Source organism: Canis aureus, chromosome 20 (assembly GCF_053574225.1).
Source record: "Canis aureus isolate CA01 chromosome 20, VMU_Caureus_v.1.0, whole genome shotgun sequence".
NCBI lineage: Eukaryota > Metazoa > Chordata > Mammalia > Carnivora > Canidae > Canis > Canis aureus.
The window spans coordinates 52,623,444-52,650,171 of record NC_135630.1 but is presented as its reverse complement, the minus strand read 5'-3'; the positions used below and the strand labels follow the sequence as shown (position 1 = coordinate 52,650,171).

At 37.8% G+C, this 26,728-nt stretch overlaps 1 protein-coding gene across 19 annotated transcripts in view; it reads left to right on the top strand.

Moving 5' to 3' along the window:
- The window catches only part of QTMAN (queuosine-tRNA mannosyltransferase), a 426,509-nt gene that overhangs the window by 345,808 nt on the left and 53,973 nt on the right, over positions 1-26,728 (top strand). For all 19 annotated transcript variants that reach the window (XR_013359345.1, XR_013359342.1, XR_013359341.1 and 16 more), the window contains one exon: positions 12,188-12,297. Coding sequence is in view for 15 of the 19 variants with exons in the window: in XM_077861608.1 (XP_077717734.1) it covers positions 12,188-12,297 (110 nt within the window). In the remaining 4 variants the exon portion in view is untranslated. The remainder of the gene's footprint in view (positions 1-12,187; positions 12,298-26,728) is intronic.

Sequence of the window (26,728 nt, the reverse complement as noted above, 5' to 3'; positions counted from 1 at the left end):
CATCTCACTTAATCCCCTCAACAGCCCTTTGAAGTGAGTGTGATTAGCCAGACCGTTACAGATGAAGAAGTTAAATCTCAGAGTGGTTTGGTAGCTTGCCCTGGATTACAGCTACTAAATATCAGAACTAGGATTTTAACCCTCTTTCCATTAGGCTATATTGTCCATCTAAACTGTTTTACTTCATTTATTCTGATAAAACTCACTCTATAGTCATTTATGACTAGAGTCAGAAATGAAGTGATGATTATTGGCTTTAGAGAAGTATCTTCTTTTCTTCCTTTGGGTTTACATACACTTCTAAAGCAAACTATTTAGTCAAAATGATCTTTCACCAAACACACTATATGCCATAGTTGACTAATTATCCGTTCTTTACCAGAAATAATGTGTTCTGATATCTGCTAACCATAAGTATATTTAATTAATTAAGACTTTGGTTCATGTGACTTCCCATTCTGGAGCACCTTTTCTTGAGCAATATAGTTAACTAATAGAATGTAATATTATTACAATATTCAGAATCTTTTGTTCTTTTCCATATGAATAAATAGTATACCTTTGGCACCTAATGTGAGCAGCTCTTAATAACTTTAAAATAAGCAACAAATGACTAGAGTAATGAGGTTTGAGGCCCAACTTTTTTCTCTTATGGTATTGTAAAAGGAACTAAATAGAATAATACAGATTAATTCCATTTATAAGGATGTAGGGAAAATGGAGGGAATACATAATTAATCCTGTTTATAAAATGAAAAAACGCAACATATGTAGCAACAAGAACACATCATTTTGAGCAGGTCTTTCTAGAACAGACATTCCATATTGTGTTCCTCCTTTCCCACAGTCAGTGCCATGACAATCTGGTATGCTTAACAGTCGCTGCTGAGTAAGGGAGACTGTCTCTTCTAGGGGATCTCTGTGTCAGCCAAAAAACACAGCAGTCTTCTTTGGGTCTAGAAACAAGACACTATGTGGAATGGACAGGATTTTTGCATTTTTCTCCCCATTGGAGGGATTTCTTATGAATTACTCTGTCCGTTTCTATTTTAACATTTCAGAAATCAGAATGAGGCTTTGGAGTGGATTTTTCTCTTCAAGTTAAGATTCTTTGCCATGTGATTGAAGACCTTGTCATTTCTAGATGTGACAAAATGTCCACAACTGAATATGAAAACCTGTTATTAAGAATTGAAATCCATTTCGATGAAAGACATCTAATAATGCAGACCATGTTTAATTCTCCATTAAAAAAAAAAAAACATGATCCTTCATGTCATTTCATAGACCTATCCTACCGTAGTTTTAAAAATATGACTGTCTCTATTCAGCCGTGACAGAACCATCATTCATTCATTTCAAAGTCATAATTTGAGTGCCCGCCAACTTCTGAGTCCAAGAGGTTCTCTGATGTTGTGGGACTTCCAGACTAATTATAAGGGGACAGCATACAAGTAATTATGAAGTAACGTAAAAGAACACATTCATGAAATCATTAGTAGCATATGAATGCTAGTAGTGGAGTGATTCAGAGTGAGGATGGCATTTCACAGGGATGACTACTAGTAACAATAGATTTAAAGTCAATGAGAGAGACAACGGACAAGGAGTGGCAGAGAGGTGGGGAGACCATGTTCCAAACTCAAGAATCATAGGCACAAGAGCTGTAGATTGTGAAGAGCAGCGAGAAAGGGAGAGAATGAAAATGAATACGAATACTAGTGCTTATTTGGGGGGACAGCAAGGATAAATGGTTGATGGAAGTATCTGAATGTTGGATAAGGCAGCTTGATTTCAATTTAAAGGCTTTTAGTTACTGTAAGAGAGGAGATATCTCAGGAAAATCATGTTGAAGAAGATAATTGGAAAATGTTTTGGAAGCTGAACTGGCAGGGGGGCAGTCTGAAGCTCAGTGATGGTATAAAGGTATGAGGTGAGAACATGGTATTCTAAAAATGGAAATGATCAAGCAAATCTTAAATTATTTGTTTAGAAAAAAATGGCAAAGTTGGTAAGTTGATTGGCAGGACAAGTTTGGAAGCAGCCTCCTTGCGTTCAAAAATGTGTCGGGCTTCAGATCCTGGAGTATTGGGAGAATGGGGCCATGCTGATACTAGAAAATTGTTTGGTCATTAGTGCTGAGTTCAACAGGGCAGCAGTTTAGTTTCTAAGTATTATGGATGAGTTAGCATTGGAAGGGCCAAGTGAAGATTCTGAATATCCACCTGATTATAGAAATCATAAAATCACCATTTACAGTAGATGGGAGTAAGAAGATTAGATTTAGAAGAGGTGATCTACATTTAGAGTTGAGTCAGGGTGATAACTTTTTCAACGGTATGCCAGGCCTTTTCTAGACATGGGGAATACCAGATAAGCAAAGGCATAAGTTCTGCCCTCGTGCAACTTAAAACATAGCAGAAGGTAAAGCAGGTGAAACTTTGAAAGTCGGAGAGTTCCAAAAGTAGAGTGAACATTGTAGGAAGGGAGGAAAAACAAGAAAGAATTAAGCATTCTTCAAAACAGAAATTTGAATGTTAAGAAAAGCATCGCTTTTAGTATTTGAAACATCAAAAAATGAGAAACAATTTAAATGTCCATTAGCAGGACAAACCGTTCATAAGTAGGACAAAATTATACTAAAAATTTTGAGATATTAGGTAACCATTTGAAAATGAAATATCTGGGGAACCCCAGGTGGCTCAGCGGTTTAGCACCTGCCTTCGGCCCCGGGCGTGATCCTGGAGACCTGGGATCGAGTCCCATGTTGGGCTTCTTGCATGGAGCCTGCTTCTCCCTCTGCCTGTGTCTCTGCCTCTCTCTCTCTCTCTCTCTCTCTGTCTCTCATGAATAAATAAATAAAATCTTTTAAAAAAGTAAAAATAAAAAATAAAAAAATAAAATGAAATATCTACATGTGTTGGTGGGTATAGATGTCTGTATTGTATTTAGTGAAAATGGAAAGTGCAAAATGACTGATACTGACCTCATATTTATAAAATGAGAAAGATATATACAAAAATACGTTCACACAAATATATATATTTGCATATGCCTAGAAAGAGGTCAAACCCTGCACACTGAAGAACTGCTGGTAGGGGTTACATCCAAGTACAATCAGGAGGGGTAATAAATAGGGGAATTCAGTGCAGACTTCATGTATTTCTGAATTATTTGTATTTTATTATAATGGGCAAGCTTTTTTTTTTTAACAGTTGAAATGTATATTAAAATAATTGTAGATTCACCTATAGTTGTAAGAAATAATACAGAATCTCATCCTGGAACTCTGATGCTATAAATGTTAGATCTTCTGTTGTCCCATAGGTCCCTGAGGTTCAGTTCTTTATTTTATTTTATTTTTTTGATCTGTTTCTTGCTGATGTTCACATCAGGTAAGTTCTGTTTATGTCAAGATCACTGATTATATTCCATGCAATACTTTTTCTACTATTGAGCCCATCCAGTGAAGGTGCAGGTCTTTTTTTTTTTTTTAATTTCCTTTATTATACTTTTCAGCACTATTATTAACACCTTTTAGATGCTGAGACTGAGCACTTTAAAATCGTAATGTACACTTCCTTACAGGGTAAAATCGGAAACAAGAATCATGAATCTTCCTATAGAAGAGGTAGAAACACAATTCTCAAAGGTGTCAGAGGGTTTCCTAGACTGAACCGTGCAAGAAGTTTCTAACTATAAAGAAGGTGGACTGCCAGGGTAGCTCCCAGGATAGCTAGCGAGAGTTTTGAATGTATTTCTTCGTATCTCTTAGAAATGTTATAATTCAAAATATACATATAAATGATTAGTTGGTTTCAGATTACAGACCCAGTCACCACATTTGACAAGGAACAACTTTATTACAGAGGGAAATAGAAAGACTTAGTAATGAATTGGGTAAAGAGTTTAGTTCCATAGAACCTCCCAGGTCTGAGAGGAAGTAATTATGTACATTATGATGATTTAAAAGTATGTGTAATAGTGGATGCCACTTAAGTAACATCCAAGAATGGGGAAGACCTAATTCATCTTAATTAAGGCTCTTCATGGCTTGCCAGTTCTTTGAGGCATGGGTATCTGCAGACTTGCTGGCCAGAGTTGCAGAGAAGAAGAGCTTATTGACAAATTAGATGGCTGAATGAAATTATTGTATACAATATCCAGGGAGAGAGGAAATCATTGTCAAAGAGAAACAACCTGGGGCTCTAAGCTTTTAGCAATGGGGAGATTTAAAAGGTAATCATGTTGTGGTACCTAATGGGAAAAAAATGATTTCTTTTCATGGGGTGGCCATCTGGATGGAATGAGTGGGAAGATTTAATTGGAGAGAAGGTCATTGGGTTGTAGTCTAAGTACACTATGTGGAAAATAAGCAAGGATCATTTCTAAGAAGACAGAGTATGATCAGTGGTGTCGAAGGTAAAAGAAAACATAAGAAGCATGAGAATAATTGGGGCAGGTGTGGGAATTGGTATTGTTAGAGAACACTTTCATCCAAGAGAATGTGGGAATGGGAGCAAAGTTGTAAGGAAAACACAAGAAGGAGAAAAGACAGATGACACTCATGTTCTAAGTTGAGATGATCTGTGAAAAGTCACCTAGAAATAGCTCATTATTGGAACTCTTATGATCAATAAATGTTATCGGGTAATAGGAATAACTTAAAAATGCCAAAGACACAATTAAAGAAATTGTAGACTAGGGAGTAGGATAACAGGCTTCAGGAAGGAAATGGAAAATAAGAACACAGGTCTCTCAAAAAGAAGCAAGGTGGAAGATCTGGAGCTCTAATAGACTTTGAATTTTGAAAGGCAGACATCTCTCCTCCCTCTGCTGTTAAGAGGAAGGATGAGGATAGGAATGTGCAGATGGCATGAAACCCTGGCATGCATAAATTAGAATTTTATTTTTCTATAAATTAATTTCTGTGCCATGGCCCATTTCAGTATGGTGACAGAAAGCTCAAGCAGTTCAAGATCCCATCTTCCAACTTCCTGGTCCCCATTCACAGGCCACTGCTGAGGGATCCCTTTCTTCTGTCTGCCAACTACTCTGTGATTCTTCCATGACGTGCTAAGAAACCACGGCTCCACCATTATGCCTACCACAGCTCAGGAATCTCTAACGCATGTCCCTAGTACTGTCTGCCTAGATATACACACTCAGACATTCACTCTCTGGAGTTGTGCTTCTCCCCCAAGGTTCTGACCCAGGAGGTGCAGTGCATGGCTTCTGGGACTCTCTCAAAGTTCTGTTCCCCTCGGCTCTCTTCCATCAGTCCTTCATGTTTCTTGTCTGGAAGTGAAACAGCAGCATGGGGTGGAAGAGTATGTGCTACACTCATGTGACATTTTGCTTAAATACGTATACCCATCTGAAGTCCTTACCATTTCTACATGGATTGTTGCTCCTATAATCAACAAAGAAGATTGCCTTCCCCTTTCAGTGGGAGGTGGAGATCTCCATTTCCAGCCCATATCTTTCCTGAAGCAACATACTTAAAATATCTTAGTATCTTGTGTGTACTGGAGAGAAGAGGAGATGGAATCAATTAGTTAACATTTCTAAAATATTAAAATACTACCAATACTAAAGATGAAGAGAATGAGAGTTTATTATAGATCTGCTGGGAGCCAGGCATTTCTTCATTCCTAACAACTAATTTTTTAATGTATTATTGTTATCCCATTTTAAGGATGAAGAAACTGAGGCTATATGCGGTTATGTAAAATAGCTGTAGTCATACTGCTGGTCAGTGGCAGAGCCACTTTTCTCTGGACTGCACCTTTCACTCCTCCTCTAAAAGTAGAGTTGGAAGACAGAATGCAGTATGAACAATCTTCAGAAAAAGCCACAGTGGATAGCCTTGGTCTTGGTCAACCATAAATAAATATTGGTGGGGAGGTCTGACAGTGTTAGAGAAAGAGAGGCACTAGTAGTATCCAAGAGAGACAGAGATGGAAAGAAGTCCAAAAGTCGGTGGTGGCTAAAACTCTTGGTTGAGGGACACCTGGGTGCCTCAGTGGTTGAGCGTCTGCCTTTGGCTCAGGTCGTGATCCCAGAACCCTGGGATCGAGTCCATTATCAGGCTTCCCGCAGGAAGCCTGCTTCTCCCTCTGCCTATGACTCTGTCTCTCTGTGTGTGTCTCTCATGAATAAATAAAAAAATCTTTATAAAAAAAATAAAACTGTTGTTTGAATTCTATTCGAAGCAGCATTGGAGTAGCAGAAGCTGAACGCATGGAGGGAAACTAGAACTGATTGTTGCTATGTCAGGCCTGTAGAGGAGAGTGAAGCATTTATGGCCCTAGAAGGGAGAGTAGAGAAGCAAATGATCATAACAACTAGCACAGGGTGATAAATAGAAGCTTTATGTTATTGAACATATCTGAACATCACTGAATTTGGGAGTAAAGCAGTACTCCATGATGAGGAAGTGAAGATGGAGGTTTAGCAGCATATCAGAAAGGGAAAGAAGTTTGAAACCACGGTGTTAGATCATCACTTGATATTACTTGCACATATGCTTATTGCCATCTGTTATACAATGGGTTTTAACCTCAAGTCAGAAGAATCTAAGGAACGTCCAGGGCTTGTTGGTCTGGAAACAAAATCAAACCAAATGGACTAGAGGGGTCAACTCTTTTTCTTCTCATTATATGTGGGAAGAGAGAAATTAAAAATCAAAGATTGTATAGAAGAAAGGTAATGACTTTCGAGTGTTGAGAGACAATTTCAAATGCAGCCTCAATCTCTTCTATATGCTCTTAAATGGAGGAATAGTTGTATTTGTTCGACTACTAGGTTGAGAGGCTTAACTAAAATTATGATCAGGTGCCTGGCCTGGAATCATGAACATAGGAACCCCACAAATATAATTCATTTTTCCATACCTCCATTTATTCAAACAAGTAGTTTTTGGAGCGGCTAATTTTCCTCCAGATAACGTATTAGTTGGCATCGGTCACATTTATGCTGCAGTAACGAACATCCCTCCCCCATGTCAGTTGCTCAACACCGCAAAAGTTGCCTTATCTCACTAACTCAAAGTCCGCTGCGTGTTTAGGTGGCTTTGCCTCCTCATAGCAGTCCAACTGCTTCACTCTTCTGACCTCACAGTCATCACACAAAGACCCCCACAAGGATTACTGCAGGAGACTAAGTGCTGTTCAGAACTGCTCTAAGATGCTTCTACCTGGCAGTGACACAAATCAGTCAGCGTCCAACCCATTGACCAGAACGAGTTCCATAGCCTGCCCTATTGGGAGGAGTTGACCCTTGAATCTTCTGTGTGCCCAGAAGGGAAAAGAACCAGATACCGATAAACAGAAGTAAAGTCCCCCGCTGCTTGGCGAGGCACTGGGTGACTCAGAGTGAACAAAACAGACATCCTTCATCTGCCCCCCATGGGGCTCTCGGGCCAGAGTGCCACGCTGCTGGGAGACAATAGCGTGGGTAAAGAGCCAGGTTTCTGCCCAGGGGCTGCGAGGAACTAGATCAAAGAGATTGCATTCCGTAAGTATAAAGTAATGTGGGAAAATAGGAAAGGGTAACAGTTTAGTGTAAGTGACAAGTATGGAGAACTTAGAAATCCTCAATAAATATTTACTGAACGAATGTTAAATGAGGAATAAGAAGAAATTTAGCTCTACAAAACTAAACGGGAAAGGCAACAGAGAGAGAACAGATATAGGAAGAAAAAACACATGGAAACAGTTTATGCTTTTCAAATGTTCTGAATAATATTTGGGAATAAAAGCTGTTCTTGCTATATCTGCTGCTTCCAGTAAGACTGAAATATTTCCGTGCTGGTCGCTTCTGCCATAGTTGGGCTGCTTGAGGAACTCGTTCCCAGCCAGACTGTTTCATTCTTACCTATTCAAGAGTGAAGGGATTGTGGGAAGCTTGGGTTTTGACTCATCTTCAAGAATGTTTTGTGATCAATGGGCAGCTATCAAATGTAGAGGCGTCACAAGAAAGTAGAAATCATGCTGCTATACATACTGGAAATGGTACAAAGTTAGCCAGAGATCCTATGAATATGATTTTATGGCAAAATGTTTGGGAGGGGGGAGTAGAAATTCCTTAAAAGCATTAAAAATGATCCATATTGAAAAAAAAATCTTTGCTAAACAATAGAAAACATGGGGTGGAGAGGAGGAGGGAGAGAAAACTAAAACAAACCCCTGTTAACATTTTGGTGTGGTTCATCGCGACTTTTTTCTAGGCACACACACCCCTTTGTCTTATAAAAGCCGGTCATATGATAAGTAGTACTCTGTCATTTTCCTTTTACTTAACAGTATTTCTCGGTCTTCCATGTCAAGAAGTAAACTTCTATAGCATTATTTTTTTTTTATTTTTTAAAGATTTATTTATTTATTCATGATAGACATAGAGAGAGAGAGAGAGAGGCAGAGACACAGGCAGAGGGAGAAGCAGGCTCCATACAGGGAGCCTGACATGGGACTCGATCTTGGGTCTCCAGGATCAGGCCCTGGGCTGAGGCAGTGCTAAACCACTGAGCCACTCAGAAATCCCCAGCATTATTATTTTTTAAATATTTTATTTTCAAGTAATCTCTACATCTATTGCGGGGATTGAACCCCAAGATCATGAGTCACATGCTCCACCGACTGAGCCAACCAGGCTCTGTTGCATTATTTTCAATGCAATGTGGTATTGCCTATGTATCCAGATATATTCCTTTATCATCCCTCTAAGTTGTTCACAGATGGCTGCTACTACAAGCAATGCTGTTAAGAACATCCTCTACCTGGATTTCTAGACACCTCTTTATATTTGATAGGGTAACGTTTCTAAATTACTGGTGCAAAAGGCATCTACACTCTCAGGCTTATTATACATATTACCAAATTGCCTTCTAAAACACTGTTTCACTTTACATCCCTACAATGGATAAGATCAAAAGAGTGTTTAGGAGCCGGTAAATCTACAAGTATGGTTATAAAGACTTGAGTGTATTATTAAATGTGTGCCTAAGCTTCCTAGCTATGGGGAAAAGGGGCACTATGTGATTTTAATCCTGTATCCTATTTTTAATGCTTTGTGCTAAAATCATAAATATGAGAGCATCGCATTAGATTTCTTAGAAAGAAATTTAAGACAGATTGATGTACTCTGCTAAATGGGTTCGTTAATATCATGAATGCTGGGATAAATTCCGTGGATGACCCATATGGATATTTGGAATGTGCTCCTCACTCAGCAGAATTTATTGAGCTCTGCCATTGACTGTCATTCGTGCCCTGATATATGGCATTCTTTTCATCTTTTCATTGATATATGGCTGTGGCTAAATATCTGTACACAGCTTCTAAAGATCATCTGAATGCTAGGAAATTTCTCCTTTTTCTAAAGAGGAAACAGAAAAAAAACTTGAGCATAATTGACTAACTTTGAGGGACATAGATGAAATAAAGTATCTACTTATATATGATCTACTAATTTAGACATAAATAGTACTTTAAAGTGCATATCATGTAAAATAATTTTAGAAGTATTGCTCTTTTCCCACCCTTAAATTTCATGAAGCAGTTTCAGCCCAACTCCCCCTTCCGTGCATTCCTGACATCAGTATGGTGGGTGCCATCTTTTCAGGAAGCTGGCATGTTTCCAGCACCTGTCATCTGGAACCCTGTCTAAGCTGCTTGGGGTGCAAGACTTGGGAAACTGTCATCACTGGAAATCTTTTCCTTAGCTATAAAAACCCACTTGCTACTCACGATCTCCAATAACCACTTATTCTATTACTTTGTGTGTGTGTGTGATCCTTGAAATACTTGTTTTCAACAACATCCAACACTTTGAACTGTTAGGTCATGTCTCTCAAAATAATTACTAAGTCAATATTAAATTTCTTTGCTTCTGTTTTTTACCAGTCCCATCGAGTGAATGACTGCTCCCACTGTCCAAAACTGTCACCACTAGGTGTTGTTTCAGGTGAATGCAACTTCCCTAAACAGTGCTTTGTTCAAAATAAAGTAATTGAGAGAATGCCCAGTATTACGAGAGACGTTAGAAGGACTTTAGTATAAAATGCCTCTTTTACCTGAGGGATAATTTTGGGGAAGAAAAATCTCACTTTACATTCATCCATACATTATAGTTTAAACAAGAGAGGGATTCATACAAATCTCTTTTGTGTTCATATGCAAAGTGACTGTTGAATATGAAAGCTTTTGTCCACCTATAAAAATATCTAAAGAAATGGTTGAACTGCTTTATTTTTCATTTAAGTAAATTGAATAAAAACATTTTTAAAAAATCAAAAGGATGCAGTAGGATTGTAATGCATTTATCTGGTACAGAAACACTGAAAATACAGGTTCATTAAGCCTGCTGCCTTGAAAACACTCATATTGGAATCTTTTAAGAACTACAGCTACTACCCAGTTAAATCTCCTCCCAACCCCAAACCACATTTATTTTAAGTTTAATACAAAATAAACAAACAAACAAAACAGCAGGAAATGTTTAAGATAAATATTCTCTTGAGGATCTATAACCAAAATTTTTGGAACTCAAAATGAAAAATTTAGAGAATAGAGTGGCTAGATTTCCCTATAGTCTTACTCTCTCTTTAAGATATATTATGTTATATTGTTTCCATTCTTTTCATCTAAGCACTTCCCAGAGAATCAGGCTAAAAGAACATATTACAGATTAGGTGGCAGCTATTTGATTGATACGGTTGCAGATAGCATATGGTGTATTCTTTAGTTTCAAACTGTTTTGAGTCTTTGTTCTTGCCCACAGCATATACAGTATATATGAGAACTATCCAAAAACTTCCCAATGGTACGTGTATATAATATGCATCATTTTAAAAAGCGATCAACATGTCGCCGTTGCATTCTTTATTATTTGAAGTAAATCAAATCAAGAGATACCGAGCTTAAAATAAGTTGTTAGAGAACTCAAATTCCGTAAGATCTTATAATTCCATAAGATGATAAGTGCTGTTTTAAAATGTTAATCAGAAGATGCATTTGTTTTTAATTCTTGATACTGAAAATATTGACTGAATTGTGAATTAACACATTTAGGGTTGCAGATGTCATTTTTCATGAGATTTCCTGAATGATGTAATTTTCATATTTCATATAGCAGTTTGATCAATTTACAGATTTATTTTACATAATTAGTTGGTAAATGAGAAATTCAATTGCTGATATATAACTATTTCTCTGTAATATAAAAAAATAAGTTAAAATTCTGAATTATAAATAAAAAAACAAATATTTAGAAGACATCTGGTCCACATCTGTCTGAAATAAGATAATTTAAAACAGTGCAATTAAATGCAAAAAATACTGAAACATTCACACCTTACAATGTAAAAAATAACTCATTTCATTTTAATGTGATTTCTTGAATTGATTTTTTTTTTATTTTAGTGTCCTTTAGCCTCTCATTCTGTCACTATACAGAAGACTGACAAGCTAAACAAACAAAAATAATCCATGTTTTTCAAAGCTTCTACTAAATGAAAGAATTATCTTTATTACTATTCTTTTATGAGTTGACTAACCTCCACTCCTGAGTTAATACTCAGCGGACTTAGACTCAGGCCTACCCCCTTTTGATGTATTTATAATTCTCCATTCAATTATTTAAAATGAGAGATTAGTGAGAGAGTCTGTAATCTTGCTCCCTAAATTGTGCGTTCCTTGTGGGCACAAAAGGGCTCAGTAAATGTGAGAGGAAGGTATTCAGACCCACGAAAATGAAAAACATCTTTGGTACATTCTCATGATCAGTAGAGAATCGTCCTTTGAAGACTGGTCTTTTCTTTTGTTAAAAACCCGTGTTAAGTGGAAAATTAACCATTTTAGGAGAAAGGAAAATACACTAGACTTTCTATAGTCTAACCAAAAAAATGTGAAAAACAAGATAGATGTCTCCTTTAATAAAAGGCTGCAGAGTCTTAAGATTTCAATAGAACTGGGTTTTGATTCATGAGAGAGAAGTTACATTCATGAAATCACTCAATGCGGATGCTACAATTTAAGGTTATAGGGAGAAATCTCTGCTCAGATGCCAGAGGCTCCCTTAACTAGCAATAGACCACGAAAGGAATTGATGCTGTGAAAAGTGAAAACATCGTTTCCAACACATACCCTAAGGTTTCACAAGTTATATTTTGTGTGTTTATTTCCAGGGAGCATGATAAAGATCCGGAGAGTTTTTTTAAGGTATTAATGCACCTTAAGGATTTAGGACTCAATTTCCACGTGTCTGTCCTTGGAGAAACCTTCACAGATGTCCCAGGTATCTCTTTTGAATTTTCTAACATGTAATTTTATAGATGACATAAGCTCTACAACTTAAGTATTAATCTCCATGTTTCCCTTTGTTAGAATAATCAAGATGAGCACTGTTAACCAAAAGATTATACGATGGCATTAAAGTGTGATTCAATTAAAAAAATACTTAAGTAAGCATTCTTTGATTTAAGTTGAGAACGTAAAGTCATCTCTTTTATCAAATATAGTTTATACAATGTAACTTGATGTAAATAAAATATATTGCTTTAGGCATCTTAACACTTAAGGAAAGTGGGAATTTGTAATTGGATATACAACCTCTCACCCCTGGGGTCACTGGTTTGAATCCTACTCTCATTGGTAATGGCTGAGATACATTACCATCTGTTAGGTGGACTGTGTAAAGCATTTTGGCATCAGACTTGTAATGTGGAGTAGCCTACAGTCCACATCTAGTTGTCATTGGCACATGCCTTTTTTATTGAGTTGATGAAACACAAAAATCTGAAGCTGATGGCAGTAGAATCTTCTCATCTCATGCCAGATGGAGCCTTTTCAGAGCCATTTCCTTCACCCTCATCCTCAGCGGGCATGTTTGGGTCAGTAAGATGAGCATCCTGACCCCTTTCATAGACACTTAGTGTTCATATTATTTGCACTGAGGAATAATTGACATACAATGTTATATTAGTTATAATATTATACTAGTACAATAGTGATTTGACATTCCTATATGTTGCGGAAACAGTTACCTCTATAAATCTAGTTACCATCTGTCACCTTCCAAAGTTAATACAGTATCATTGACTTTATCCCCCATGTTGTACATTACATCCGCCATGACTTACTTATTTTGTAACTGCAAGGTTGTACCTCTTAAACCCCTTCATCCCTATCACCCTAACCCCACTCCGCTCCAGCAACTGCCAAACTGTTCTCTGTATCTATGAATCTGGGGTTTTTGTTTTGTTTTGTTTTGATTCCACATATAAGTGAAATCATGCAATATTTGTCTTTCTCTATCCGATTTATTGCACTTAGCATAATGCCTTCAAAGTCTACCATGTTATTGCAGATGTCAAGATTTCATTTTTTATGGCTGAGTAGTATTCCAGTGTGTGTGTGTGTGTGTGTGTGTGTGTGTGTGTGTGTGTGTGTGACGTCTTCTTTATCCATTCATCTACCAATGGGCATTTAGATTATTTTCATATCTTGGTTATTGTACATAATGCTACAGTGAACATAGGGGCACATACATCTTTTCAAATTAGTATTTTTGTTCTCTTTGGATAAATACCCAGAAGTGGAAATTGCTGGATAATATATTGGTTCTATTTTTTTATTTTGTGAGGAACTTCCATACTGTCTTCCATTGTAGCTACACCAACTTACATTCCCACCAACAGTACCTGAGTGTTCTCTTTGCTGCACATCCTCGCCAACATTTGTTACTTCTTGTCTGTCTGATAATAGCCATTCTGACATGTCTAAGGTGATATTTCGTTGTGCTTTTGATTGGCATTTCCCTGATGCTTAGCATATTTTTCATGTGCCTATTAGTCATCTCTCTGTCTTCTTTGGAAAAAAAATGTCCACTTAGATCCTCTGCCATTCTTTAATTAGATTGTTTGGGTGTTTCTGTCATTAAACTGTACAAGTTCTTTATGTATTTTCAGTATTAACCCCTTATTGGATATATGACTTACAAATATCTTCTCACATTCATTGGTTGCCTTTCCATCTTGTTGATGGTTTCCTTTGCTGTGCAGAAGTTTTGTAGTTTGATGTAGTCCCATTTGTTTATTTTTGCTTTTGTTTCCCTTGCCCCTTGAGTCAGAGCCAGAAAAAACTGTTAAGGCTGACATCAAGGAGCTTACTGCCCATGTTTTCATCTAGGAGTATTATAGCTTCAGGTCCCACATTTGAGTCTTTAGTCCATATCGGGTTAATTATTATGTGTGGTGTCATAAGACAGTGCTCCAGTTTTATTCTTGTGCAGGTAGCTGTCCAATTTTCTCAACACCAGTTGTTGAAGAGTCTGTTCTTTCTCCATTATATATTCTTGCCTCCTTTGTTATAAATTAATTGACGAGATGTGTGTGGGTTTATTTCTGGACTCTGTATTCTGTTCTATTGGTCTATGTGTCTATTTTAATACTGATACCATGCTGTCTTGATTTCTATAGCTTTGAAGTATAGTTTGAAATCCAGGAGCATTATTCATCCAGCTTTGTTCTTCTTTTCCAAGATTATTTTGAGCATTATGTTCTTTTGTGGTTCCATATGCATTTTAGAATTATTTGCTCTAGTTTTGTGAAAAATGTCATTGGAATTTTGATAGGATTTGAACTGAATCTGGAGATTTCTTTGAGTAGTTATGGACATTTTAACAATGCTAATTCTCCTAATCCATGAGCATAGAATAACATTCCATTTATTTGTATCTTCTTCAGTTTTTTCACCAATATAGTTTTCAGTCTACAGATTTATCACCCTCTTGGTAAATTTGTTATTGGGTATTTTCTTCTTTTTGATGTGATTATAAATGGAATTGTTTTCTTAAATTCTATTTCTGATAGTTTGTTATTAGTGTATGAAAATGCAACAGATTTGTATACATTAGTTTTGTGTCCTGCATCTTTACTGAATTCATTTATTAGTTCTAACAGTTTTCGGTGGAGTCTTTAGAGTTTTCTATATATAGTATCATGTCATTTGCAAATAGGAACAATTCTACTTCTTCTGGTCCAATTTGTATGACTTTTTATTTCTTTTTCTTTCCTAATTGCTGTGCCTAGTGCGTCTAGTACTATGTTGAATAAAAGCAGCTAGAATGAGCATTCTGGTTTTTTTTTTTTAATATTTATTTATTTATTCATGAGAGACACAGAGAGAGAGAGAGAGGCAGAGACACAGGCAGAAGGAAAAGCAGGCTCCCCACAGAGAGCCCAATGTGGGACTTGATCCCGGATCCTGGGATCATGCCCTGAGCCGAAGGCAGATGCTCAACTGCTGAGCCACCCAGGTGTCCCTAGAATGAGCATTCTTTTCTTAATTCTGACCTTAGGCAATTTTTTTTAAGAACTTATTTTTAAGCATTTCCACACGCCAGCGTAGGGCTCAAACTCTCACAACCCTGAGATCAGGAGTCACATACTCTTTTGACTGAGCCAGTCAGGCACCCTGATTCTGATCTTAGAGGAAAAGCTTTCTACTTTTTAGTTTTTGACTGTTGGGTATAATGTTAGATTTGGGTTTGTCATATATGGCTTCTATCGTGTTGAGGTACATTTCCTCTATACCCCTTTGTTAAGAGTTTTGTAAATGAATATTGAATTTTGTCAAATGCTTTTCTACATTTATTAAGGTGATCATATGATTTTTATTTTTCATTCTGTTGATGTAGTATATTACATTGAATGCTTTGCAGATGGAACTTACTTTGCATCTGTGGAATAAATCCCACTTGATCATGGTCTAGGATCCTCCTAGTGTCTTATTGGATTCAGTTTGCTAATATTTTGTTGAGAATTTTTGCATCTATATTCATCAGGAATATTGGCCTATAATGTGTGTGTGTGTATGTATTATCTTTCTCTGCTTTTGGTATCAGAGTAACGCTAATCTCACAGAATGAGTTCAGAAGCTTTGGTAGGAAGTATGATAGAATAGGACCAAAGTATGGAGGTTCTTGATAAACAAAGTAGATTAGGTAAAAGTAAAAAATAAGCAACCTAGATCATGAACAGGAAAGAAATGTGATAAAACTTGTATTTTAGGAAGCTTTATCTTTCAGTGGTATGTAGGCAGATTCACAGTAAGATACTACAGTGGTAATCCAAGTGTGATTCTTGAAGTGGTGGCTGAGAGATTAGTGAGAGGGATGTATGACAGAGATATTCTCGAAGAACCCACAGAAGAGAATTTGGAAGATGGATAGCTGTAGAGAGAAGGAAGGAAAATTCTGCTCATTTGCAGAGCTGGTGAGTTTTGTTTGTGGCAGCATGGAGGTGTTTGTGGATGGACTGGGAAGTGTCGCTGGAGGAAGTCCGTAAGCAGAAGGATTCTTGGCTCGTTTCACTATTAGGTAGTTTTAAGCCACCACTACAGAAAAGACTAGGATTTTATTCATAGGGCTATGTTCTTGGGATCACAGTGTCCCTTCCCACACTTAACATTGAGCTACTTAGAGCAGGATGGAGGGTTAAAAGTGGGGTGGGGAGCCCTAAGGGCCCAGATCCTAAGTGCTCAGTCGTTACAGATCTAATCTTATTACTCAACTGTGGCTTGACTGTAGCATATTGTTCTTACTGGCACTGTAGGAGGGGAATTCCACAGTGAACAAGACTCAGTCTCCACCTTTAGGGAACTCTGTTTGGGCAGACACTTCCATACCATTAACAGGTACCTAATATGCTGTGAAATAAGTAGGGAATTCTGTAGAAGCCCATAGGAAGGGGTGTCATGTTATCTGTGATATTTTTAGTCTCAACGGGGGCTCCTTCTGCCTTAGCCCCTGGTCCACCTCGATCATTCCAAATGTGAGTCAGCTTTCTTCATGGCTACAGCACTTTACCTTGCACATGAGAAGGGTACAAGTTGTTGTATGGACAGATGAGCCCAGTAGCTTTCCAGCTTGTGTTCCTAGAAAGCCACCTTGTCCATCTTTAAAGTTTTCCTAACAGGCTATTCTGTGCATTTTCATGTTCTTATCATTGTTTGGTTTAACAAACACTTACATTGCACTCACAGTATCCCAGGCATTGTTCTGAGTGGTTTACAGATATTAACTCAAACTTCTCATAACAGTCTTGTTCATTATTACTATCTCCATTTTTCTCAGATGGTGAAACTGAGGCAAAGAGAAATTAAGTTAGGCCACATAGCTAGGTCATACTTTTCACCACTATGCTAATGGCTTTCTGAACCATTTCTCTAAATTGAAAGATTTTTTTTTCCCACAACTCACTTTCCAGCACTTTACCAAAAGGTTACCTAGCAAGCATACATTTCTTCGCCTCTCTTCTGGATGCTACATTCGTGTATCTAAAATCCATACCATAAACCAACTTACATACTCTGTAGCATCAGCCAGAGTATGTACTCTCATGCTATTAACATTTATAAGGAAGTGGTTTTCTTATAAATAATTGCAATAATAATTATGCTATTAGTTGCTACTGTTTATTGACAGTTTGCTTCTTACTTGACCTTTGCCACGTGACTTACTATAATGTTCATGATAAGCCCAATGGAGTAGGCATTATTATTATCCCACTTAATAGGAAGAGAGACTGAGACTCTGAAGGCTTAAGTCATTTTGATTGCACTGCCTGTGAGTTAAACTTTTCTCTTTCACATACAAGCCTTGATGTATTGAAACCAAAAAAGGCTTAATATATGACTGTAGGACCACTTTATTAGCCTTTTTTTTGCTTTATTTATTTATTTACTTACTTTTTAAATAGAGATAGACTTATATATAACATTGGGTAAAAAATAAAAAAACATTGGGTAAGTCTAAGGTGTCCATCATGTTAATTTGATACATTTATGTATTATGATATGGTTACTACTATAGCTTTAGCTAACACCTCTATTGTGTCACATAATTATCATTTCTTTTTTATGATGAGAACATTTAAAATCTAGTCTCTTAGCAATTTTGAAGTATGTGATATAGTATTGTTGACTTTTAGCACTGTGTTATGCATTAGATCTCCAGAATTTATTCTCTTTAGTTGTAAGTTTGTGCATTAATTTCTTTGTCTCCAACTTCCTTCTCCTTCTCTCTCCATAGACGTCTTGGGGAACTCTAGCATGATATTCATTCTAGTAAGTTTTACTGCCCTTTTGATGAAACAATCTCCCTTAAATTTCTTTTGAAAATGTTAAAACTATAATAGAACAACTTTGTAGAGTCTCCATGCTATTGATAATTTTAGACTGTGTTTATTATTTTCAAATTATACTATCATAAAGTATGGTAGACTAAGATTTTAATTTATAGATACATTGTCTATAGCTCTGTTGTGTCATCCTTTCATTTTACAAGAGTAGAGAGGTCTAGCACAATGACTCTTCCAGGTTCTCAGAGTTTGGCCCTGTAGGTGAGATAGGCAGGAGTTAATGGCAAGGTGGGGAGTCAAACCAAGGAGTCAGTCTCCTCATCCCTACTTGCTTCTATACATATTCAATAAAGGCTTTATAAATATCTTTCCTGTGCCAAACACTATGGTAGACACTTAGGATTGAAATGGTGAATAAAGCAGATGTGTTGTGATGTTTGCGACTTGTCATCCCATACAGAGCTTTATTCATCACTTACTAGAAGATTCCTTAGAAACACCAAAACTATCATTCCTTAAACACTTAGCATGTGCCAGGTACTGTTCTAAGATCTTTATGCATTACCTCACTTACTCTTCACTATTGTGATTACCATTTTACTGCTGAGAAAAGTAAGACACGGGAGGTTAAGTCACTTGCCTGAAACCACCCATCCAGCCAATTATGAAACCGCATTTCAAACTTTGTCAGTTCACCTCCAATACCATTGTATATTCTACGTGGAAGCCCACAGAATCATCTGTGTTTTAAAGATACCCCAAATAATATTTGGCATACATTTAGTGTTCAATAAATACTATTCGAATAAATGGAAGAATGAGTCTGGCATAAGAGAACAATACAATTTACATACCATATCAGGTATGTAGAAATCTACATAGAAACTCTTTTCAAGTACTGGAGAGTTAGTGACTGAAAATAGAGAACCCTAAGACTTAAGGAAGTTCTCAGTGGTCTTATAGGAGACCTTGATTTAATATAAATCTATTTTTCAGTCTTCTTCTCATCTTTCAGCTCTTACATCAGTCTTATTTTGACTATTAGTTTGCTAAACTAACAGACCACCTTAAAATCTCAATGGCTTGAAACATAAGATTCATTTCTTACTCACACTATATATTTATTGCTGGTGGGCAATAGTGTTCTACTCATTATGGTCATTCAAGGACCCAGCCTTGCAGAGAGATCCAAGCAACCACCATCTCAAACACTGCCAGTTACCATGCCAGGTGGAAGAGAATGCTAGGAGATCCTCCCATTAACAATTTAGTGCTCTTTCCTAAAAGTGACATAAGTTTCCACTCAACACATTGGCCAGAACTTGTTGCAAGGCACTTGCAAGGGGGGGGGGGGGGGAGGGGAGGCAGGAAATGCAATCCTGAATTGAGCTCAGAATGGGAAAGAACAGGAATATTTGATGAATATTTTGACCATTAATGACCACCATAACTCTTTAACATGCATCATGATCTGTGGCTCATCTGAGAGAAAACCAAGCCCATCCAAGATGTCTGACTTAATCTGAGTGAGTCTATCCCCAATGAGTAGAGAACTCCTAACAAATATTAGAATACTCCCCCACAGTCTTCTTGCTAGAGACAACCTAGCTGGTGTCTGAAGACACATCTAGCTACCATGTACCATAAGGCAGATCAGTATGAAGTCAAATTGGCCTCAGTGAGAATGGAGTGAATTATCAATTAGAGGTGACCTAGCATTTTGAAAAGGTTATGTAGCATCAGACATGAATAGTTTTGCCCTCTACCCCCAAGGGATATATGACAATGTCCAGAGACCTCTTAGTTATTACAACTGCTCGGGGTAGGGTGATACCAGTAGTGGTTAGAGGCCAGGGATGCTGCTAAACATCCTACAACACACAGGACAGCCCCCCACAACAAAGAATTATCCAACCTAAAATGTCAATGATGCCAAGATTGAGAGACTCTGATTTATAGGAATTGAAGTCAGATGATCAAGTTTAGGCTGGGTCCTATAGCTTTCTCCATTAATGTCAGTTAATCCATCTATACAAAGGAGGAGATGGGAAAGAGAAATAACAATAAAACCACCTGCCCTACCCACTTCAGTGAATTATAATGAGGATTTCAGCACAATTAATTTGGGGTAAAGTGCTTTCTTAACTACCAGGCAGATTTTGTTATAGAATTCATGGACTTCCCTTCAGTATATGGAGGGAGTCTTTAATTTTGGATCCAAAGAAGACATTAATGATGCTAATCCTTAAAAGTTTATTTTTCACATTATTTTAATTATCTTTAATCCAGAAAATTGAAAGCTTATTCTGTTACATAAAGCACCCATCATTTTACAAATTTTGTAAAATTTCCATTTTACAAATGAACCAAAAAACCCAGAAGCCCTTCAATGCAAATCTTTTAGTTTTCACCAGTTCTCATGACAGGGTCACATTGTTAGCCTTTGATGGTTAAAAAAAAAAAAAAAAAGCAAATGCTTAAGATATCAAGTCAATGGAATGTGTTTGTGTACTTAATAATTTCCCACAAATGATAATTCTAAACAAAAAAAAATTTATTTTTTATTTTTTATTTTTTGCTGTGAACAGCCAAAGCCTCACAGCAGGGCTCTTCTTTCCCTACTGCAGACATGGTGGGAGAAGGAGTTTTAGCTTTAGACATTGGGGAACCAGAAAGTTTTCGAGGAAAGTAAAAACCTGAACTACAGTTTTGGCAGATAGAAATCCTTCTGGTTCACCTTTAATTTGAGGTTAAGAACAGTATGAGGGAAACTTCTGGTTAGTATCTGGCATGACAATGGTTATTACTGTGATCTTGGCATATTCTTGCTCCTTAGTTCTGGAGTCAAATGTTGGATGATTATATAACATTTCCCTTCCCTCTCATCTCCCTTTTCACTCCCAGCTGCAATCTCATTTTCAGAAGAGCAGCTACACTAAAGGGGGTGGGAGGAGAGATGTAGTAAAAAGTTTCTAAGAAGGCAAATAGCTTATATCAAATTAATATAAAGGTATAAAATTTCACTACAAGGCAAGTCTACAGAAGGAAAGCTTATAAATATGTGGATTGACTTTAAATTAAAATATTATTACATATGAAATGAAAGAAATGTGCCAATAAAATTGAATAAACTCATTCTCTCTAGACCATACCATTATGCAAAACTTTCCTTCTCCTTTTCTTTCTTTTTTTTTTTTTAATATTATTACTACCTACTTATTTCCTTAACATAGAATAATTTACTGAGTTCCTATCATGGTCTGGCACCTTGCACTTGATCTTAGCCAAAAGGCCGAGAAGCGATGGTCTGGCACCTTGGATGCCAACAGTAGAAGATGTGGTTCCTGCCCTCTAGAATCTTATTGTCTGGGAAGCAAAAATGTTTTTATAACTGTTTCATTCTACCATACCCTTGGTTAAATTGGAACATTTGCAAATAATTTTGAATATATTACTTGATAACCCTTACAGTAATGTAGTAGACACTCAACAAGTATTAGCATCTCAAATGTATAGCTGAGGAAAATGATTTATGTTGGCGTCACTTCAGTAACATGGATCTGAGGTAGATTTTCAGTGGACAGAGCCACCTTCTTATAAATAAGTATATAGTTACTTTCCCAAAAATATGAGTGGGGGAATCAGTTTCCCCAGAATATGATTTAAAACAGAAGTTGTCTGTCTCTCCGTCCTTTGCTGAAGAAAACAACAAAATATAATGGGAAAGTAAGGAAGGTTCTATAAATGTAGAAATAAAAGCTTCTGACAGGAAATAATAAATATTCCAATAAAAATGGCACTATCTCTTAAGATAACTTATGAATTTAACAAGATTCCAATAAAGATGCAAAAATATTACTTTAAATATCTTTACAGAATACTTCTAAATTCATATAAAATAAATAAATGTGCAGAGTACCAAAGAATTCTCTAGTAAAGAAATAACAAAGGGAAACATGCCCTACCATATTCAGAACATGTACGGAGGGATAACTTTTAAAACAATACAAGGACGCCTGGGTGGCTCGGCGGTTGAGTGTCTGCCTTCGGCTCAGGGCGTGATCCCGGAGTCCCGAGATCGAGTCCTGTATCAGGCTCTCTGCGTGGAGCCTGCTTCTCCTCCCTCTTCCTGTGTCTCTGCCTCTCTCTGTGTGTCTCTCATGAATAAATACATAAAATCTTAAAAATAAATAAATAAATAAAACAATACTTTACAAATTCAAAAACATGAAAGTAGAACGATGGACAAAAATAGGGAATTCAGAAATAAAACTCAATTTGTATATAAATATCCAACAAACTTAGGATAACAAAAATTAATATACTTATTCCAGCTCTAAAATATAATACTATTAGTGAAAGCAAGAAATTAAATAAACAAACAGCCAGTGCACCAAAAAAAAAAAAATTCATGGAAGAAATTAAGTATAGATTTTAAATATACACTATAGATAAAAGATTTACAGAAGCATCAACATATCGTAAGCACAGTAAATTACTGAACTCTTACTCTGTGCCCAGTGCAAGGCAGGGCTTTTACTCTGGTAGTCCATTTGAGTCCAGGGAAGACACGAGGGAAGACACGAGGGAAGACATGAAGGTTTAAGTTCAATAACTTGCCCAAAGTCACACAGCTAATAGCAATAGAGATAATGATATCCAAAGAAATCAACCTTAAGTCAAGTTTTGGAGGAAAAAAAATCTAATTTTACCAGTAACAAGTCAGTATAAATAGAGGGAATATGAGAGGGCAGTTGCATGGGCCCAAGAATAAAAGTAAAAGCATATCCTGATAAGCCAGTTGATGGAGAAACGTCTGCATGTACGGTGATGGCAATGTAAGATATTTTTCCTATATAAGTTACTGTTGCCTTTGTGTGACTGGATGATTCTGCATCAAAGAATACATCCCACGGTAATGCATCCTATGCCTTGCCCTGCTTCCTGTTCCCTCTCTCCCAGTGGGTGCCCCTTAATCTTCTGGCCCCTTGAATCCCACAAAGCTTTCAGATTGATCTAAGGCATCTGGACACTTTGGGTTCAATTTATGTACCCACTGTTATAAGAGTTCTTTCTAAACCCAGACCATCCGAGAAGAGAGTCACAGTAGTACAAGAGTGATAGACATCTATCTCCTAGATTTTCTGCAGGATTAACTGCAATTTCCTTTGTGACGAATGAAGTTCTTCAAACTTCAATCCCAATTGAATCCCTTATGAATTCTGGTTCTTCTTTGCCATGCCCTGAATACGTCTGTGCATTTACCCACCTCTATGTCTGGTGTTACTTGCTGAAATTCCATGAAGGTGGTATTTCCTGGAGTATAGCTCCCAACACGTCTCTCAAGAAATTCTCCTCAAAAATTGTGACTGTGAAAACACGACTGGAGAAAAATGCTGTTTCATTTTCGTAAACAAGAGTCCTCAAAGTTTATGAGAAATGTGCACTTGGGGGAAGACTTAAGGAAATAGATTAATTAATTATGAATGGGAAAAGGTCAAGACATTGATGAGCCAATAGGAAACTAGAAGCAGACCCTAATTTTAAAAGCCTGTACATGTATTTTTTTTAAAGATTTTATTCATTTATTCATGAGAGACAGAGGGAGAGAGAGAGAGAGAGGCAGAGGAAGAAGCAGGCTCCATGCAGGGAGCCCAACGTGGGACTCAATCCCGGGACTCCAGGATCATGACCTGGGCCAAAGGCAGGCGCTAAACCATTGAGCCACCCAGGAGTCCCCTGTACATGTATTTTTAAAAAATATTTTATTCATTTATTCATGAGACACACACAGAGAGAGAGAGAGGCAGAGAGAGAAGCTGGATCCCTGCAGGGACCCCGATGTGGGACTCGATCCCAGGACCCTGGGATCACGACCTGAGCCAAAGGCAGACTCTCAACTCACTGAGCCACCCAAATGCCCCAAACACCTGTACATGTATATATGACAGAAGGTTGATAGATAGGGAGTCTTAGAATAGGGCTTGTGCACCTTGCTTTGGGATTTTATCCTTTTGAATTCTTGTAATTGTAAATGGTCATGATTAGGAGTGTCATATGGTCAAAAAAAGATGTTCCCCAATAACAACAGTTGATTGACGATGGCAGAAGGCCTGCCTGTTTTACAAATTCATGTGTCCCCGCAGTGTCTTATCAACCCAGGAGTCTCTTGACAGAAAACAGGATAGGGAGTGAATATCTGGATCCAACTAGTGAGCTTTTCCAGCTATATCTCTCCTGGCCTAAACTGTTAGGTTTGTAAAATAGAAACCATTCCAGATATAAGTACGATGGAATGAATTCGATCCTGGAATGTAAAAGGCTCAGGGTCCCCTTGCAGGTCTGCCACTGGTCAGCCTTGCCACGTCTTTCAGCCTCTGTTTACTTATCCATAAAATAAAACCACTCAAAAAAGGGATCTTGGGATTAGGATATGTGGCCTTTTTTTTTTTTTTTTAAGATTTTATGTATTTATTCATGAGAGAGGCAGAGACACAGGCAGAGGGAGAAGCAGGCTCCCTGCAGGAGCCCGATGCGGGACTCGACCCCAGGACCCCAGGATCACGCCCTGAGCTGAAGGCAGATGCTCAACCGCTGAGCCACCCAGGGATCCCATATGTCGACTTTTAAAATGAGGTGGATGTCCCACCCCCGAGGGAATTTCACATAGTGACATGTTCTGGGGGGAAAAATCTCATCTAGTGACACTTTCTTATTGTGAAAACAACAAGTATAATAATTCTGCTTTTTTTTTTTTTTAAGATTGTATTTATTTATTCATGAGAGACACAGAGAGAGGGGCAGAGACAGGGGCAGAGGGAGAAGCAGGCTCCATGCAGGGAGCCCCGTGCGAGAGTTGATCTCCAGACCCTGGATCCCACCCTGAGCAGAAGGCAGATGCTCAACCGCTGAGCCACCCAGGCGTCCCATTATAATTCTGCTTTTTCAAAACATATTTTATTCCTTATCATCCTGATATCTGTCTGTACACCGAGCCCCAACTCCCACCCTCAGGCAGTTGAGAACCATCGGCCGAGGCTGTCACAGTAGTTCCAGCCACCCTCATGGCTGACTGAAGTTGCCCAGTGTTCCATCCTATAAGCCTTTGCTCACTTAAAAGCTTCGTGCATCTCGCCCTCCCTTTTCTCCTGCCCTTATCAAGTTAAGTAGAGGGTCATTGATCTGGATTTCTCAGGGTGACGTCAACTACCCTCCTAGCCTTACTTCAGTCCTTACAGGAGTGTCCCCTGAAGGTAGCTCACGTGTCCCTACTCCACCTGTCAAACTCCAGCCCATCTTCCGTGACTCCTCTCGCCCACTTTCCCTGACCTCTAAGACGGTTATGCTACCTCCCCTCTGTGAACATCCATGGGACTTTATTCATACTCAGCTACATACTTGTCGAACTTCAGTAACTTAGAGGGTGCTTGAGGATGGTGACTGTATCTTATACAGCTTATTATGACCCAAAGATCCTAACAAAGCAACGTCTGCAACGTTTCACTGTGATCCACACCGAGCTATATATTTACATTGGGACCTAGTGTATACATGTGTGTAGGCATATTTATAATTGAAACAAAGCTTTCGGGGTGCCTGGGGGGCTCAGTTGGTTAAGCATCTACCTTCGGCTCAGATCAAGATCCCAGGGTCCTAGTTTTTTTTTTTTTCTTTTTTTTTTTTTTAATTTATTTTTAATGACTGAAAGAAATCTAAAACAGCAGCTTCTGGAAGAACCACTTGTTCTTGTCGGTCTTGTACCTCTCCTCGAACTTGACCTTGGCCTCTCGTCGAGCCTTGCGTTTAAGAGCAGGGTCTCTGGAGACATCCTTGTTGAAGACAGTTTTGTCCAAGGGGATATCCACAGAGTACCTCGTGGGCATGAGGTGATGGTAGTTGTAAACTTTCACAAAAGCCTTGATCTTGGACCTCTTGGCGATGGAGCCCCACGCATCTGGCCCTCTGCCCAGCGGGGAGCCTGCTTCTCCTCTCCCTCTGCCTACCGCTCTGCCTACTTAGGCTCCCTCTCTCTCTCCCTGTCAAATAAATAAATAAAATCTTAAAAAAAAGGAAAGAAAGCTTTCATACCATAACTCATATTCTTAGCGCCTTTGATGATGCACTCTGATATGTCGTTTCTTTTCTGTTCTGTTCGTTTCTGCTCTAAATTGATTTGACGACCTTTAGTCACGGTTTTGAACAACAACATGATACAGCACATTGCGCACAGTAGGTGTACTATTATATGTTTCATTAAATTGACTGGCCTTTTGATAAGATTATTAGGGAAATATTACTGATCTGTGAATGTATTCAATTAACCCATTTTGATATGTTTATTTAGATGTTAATTTCACACAGAAAAACCCTTTATATTCTGAAAATGGTGCTGCTTTCTTTTTAATTTTATATGACAAGCCAATCTGAGGAAGCAGTTCGTTTTCATCCATCTTTATAGTAAGAAGATGAGGAAATGTAGTTGTACAGTAATTATCATTGCGAAGGCAAAGCTCCTGAGAGTCATGGCCTGGACATATCACGATAGTGTTCCTCAAGTGCCAAGTGTGTGCCAGGCGTTGTGCTGGG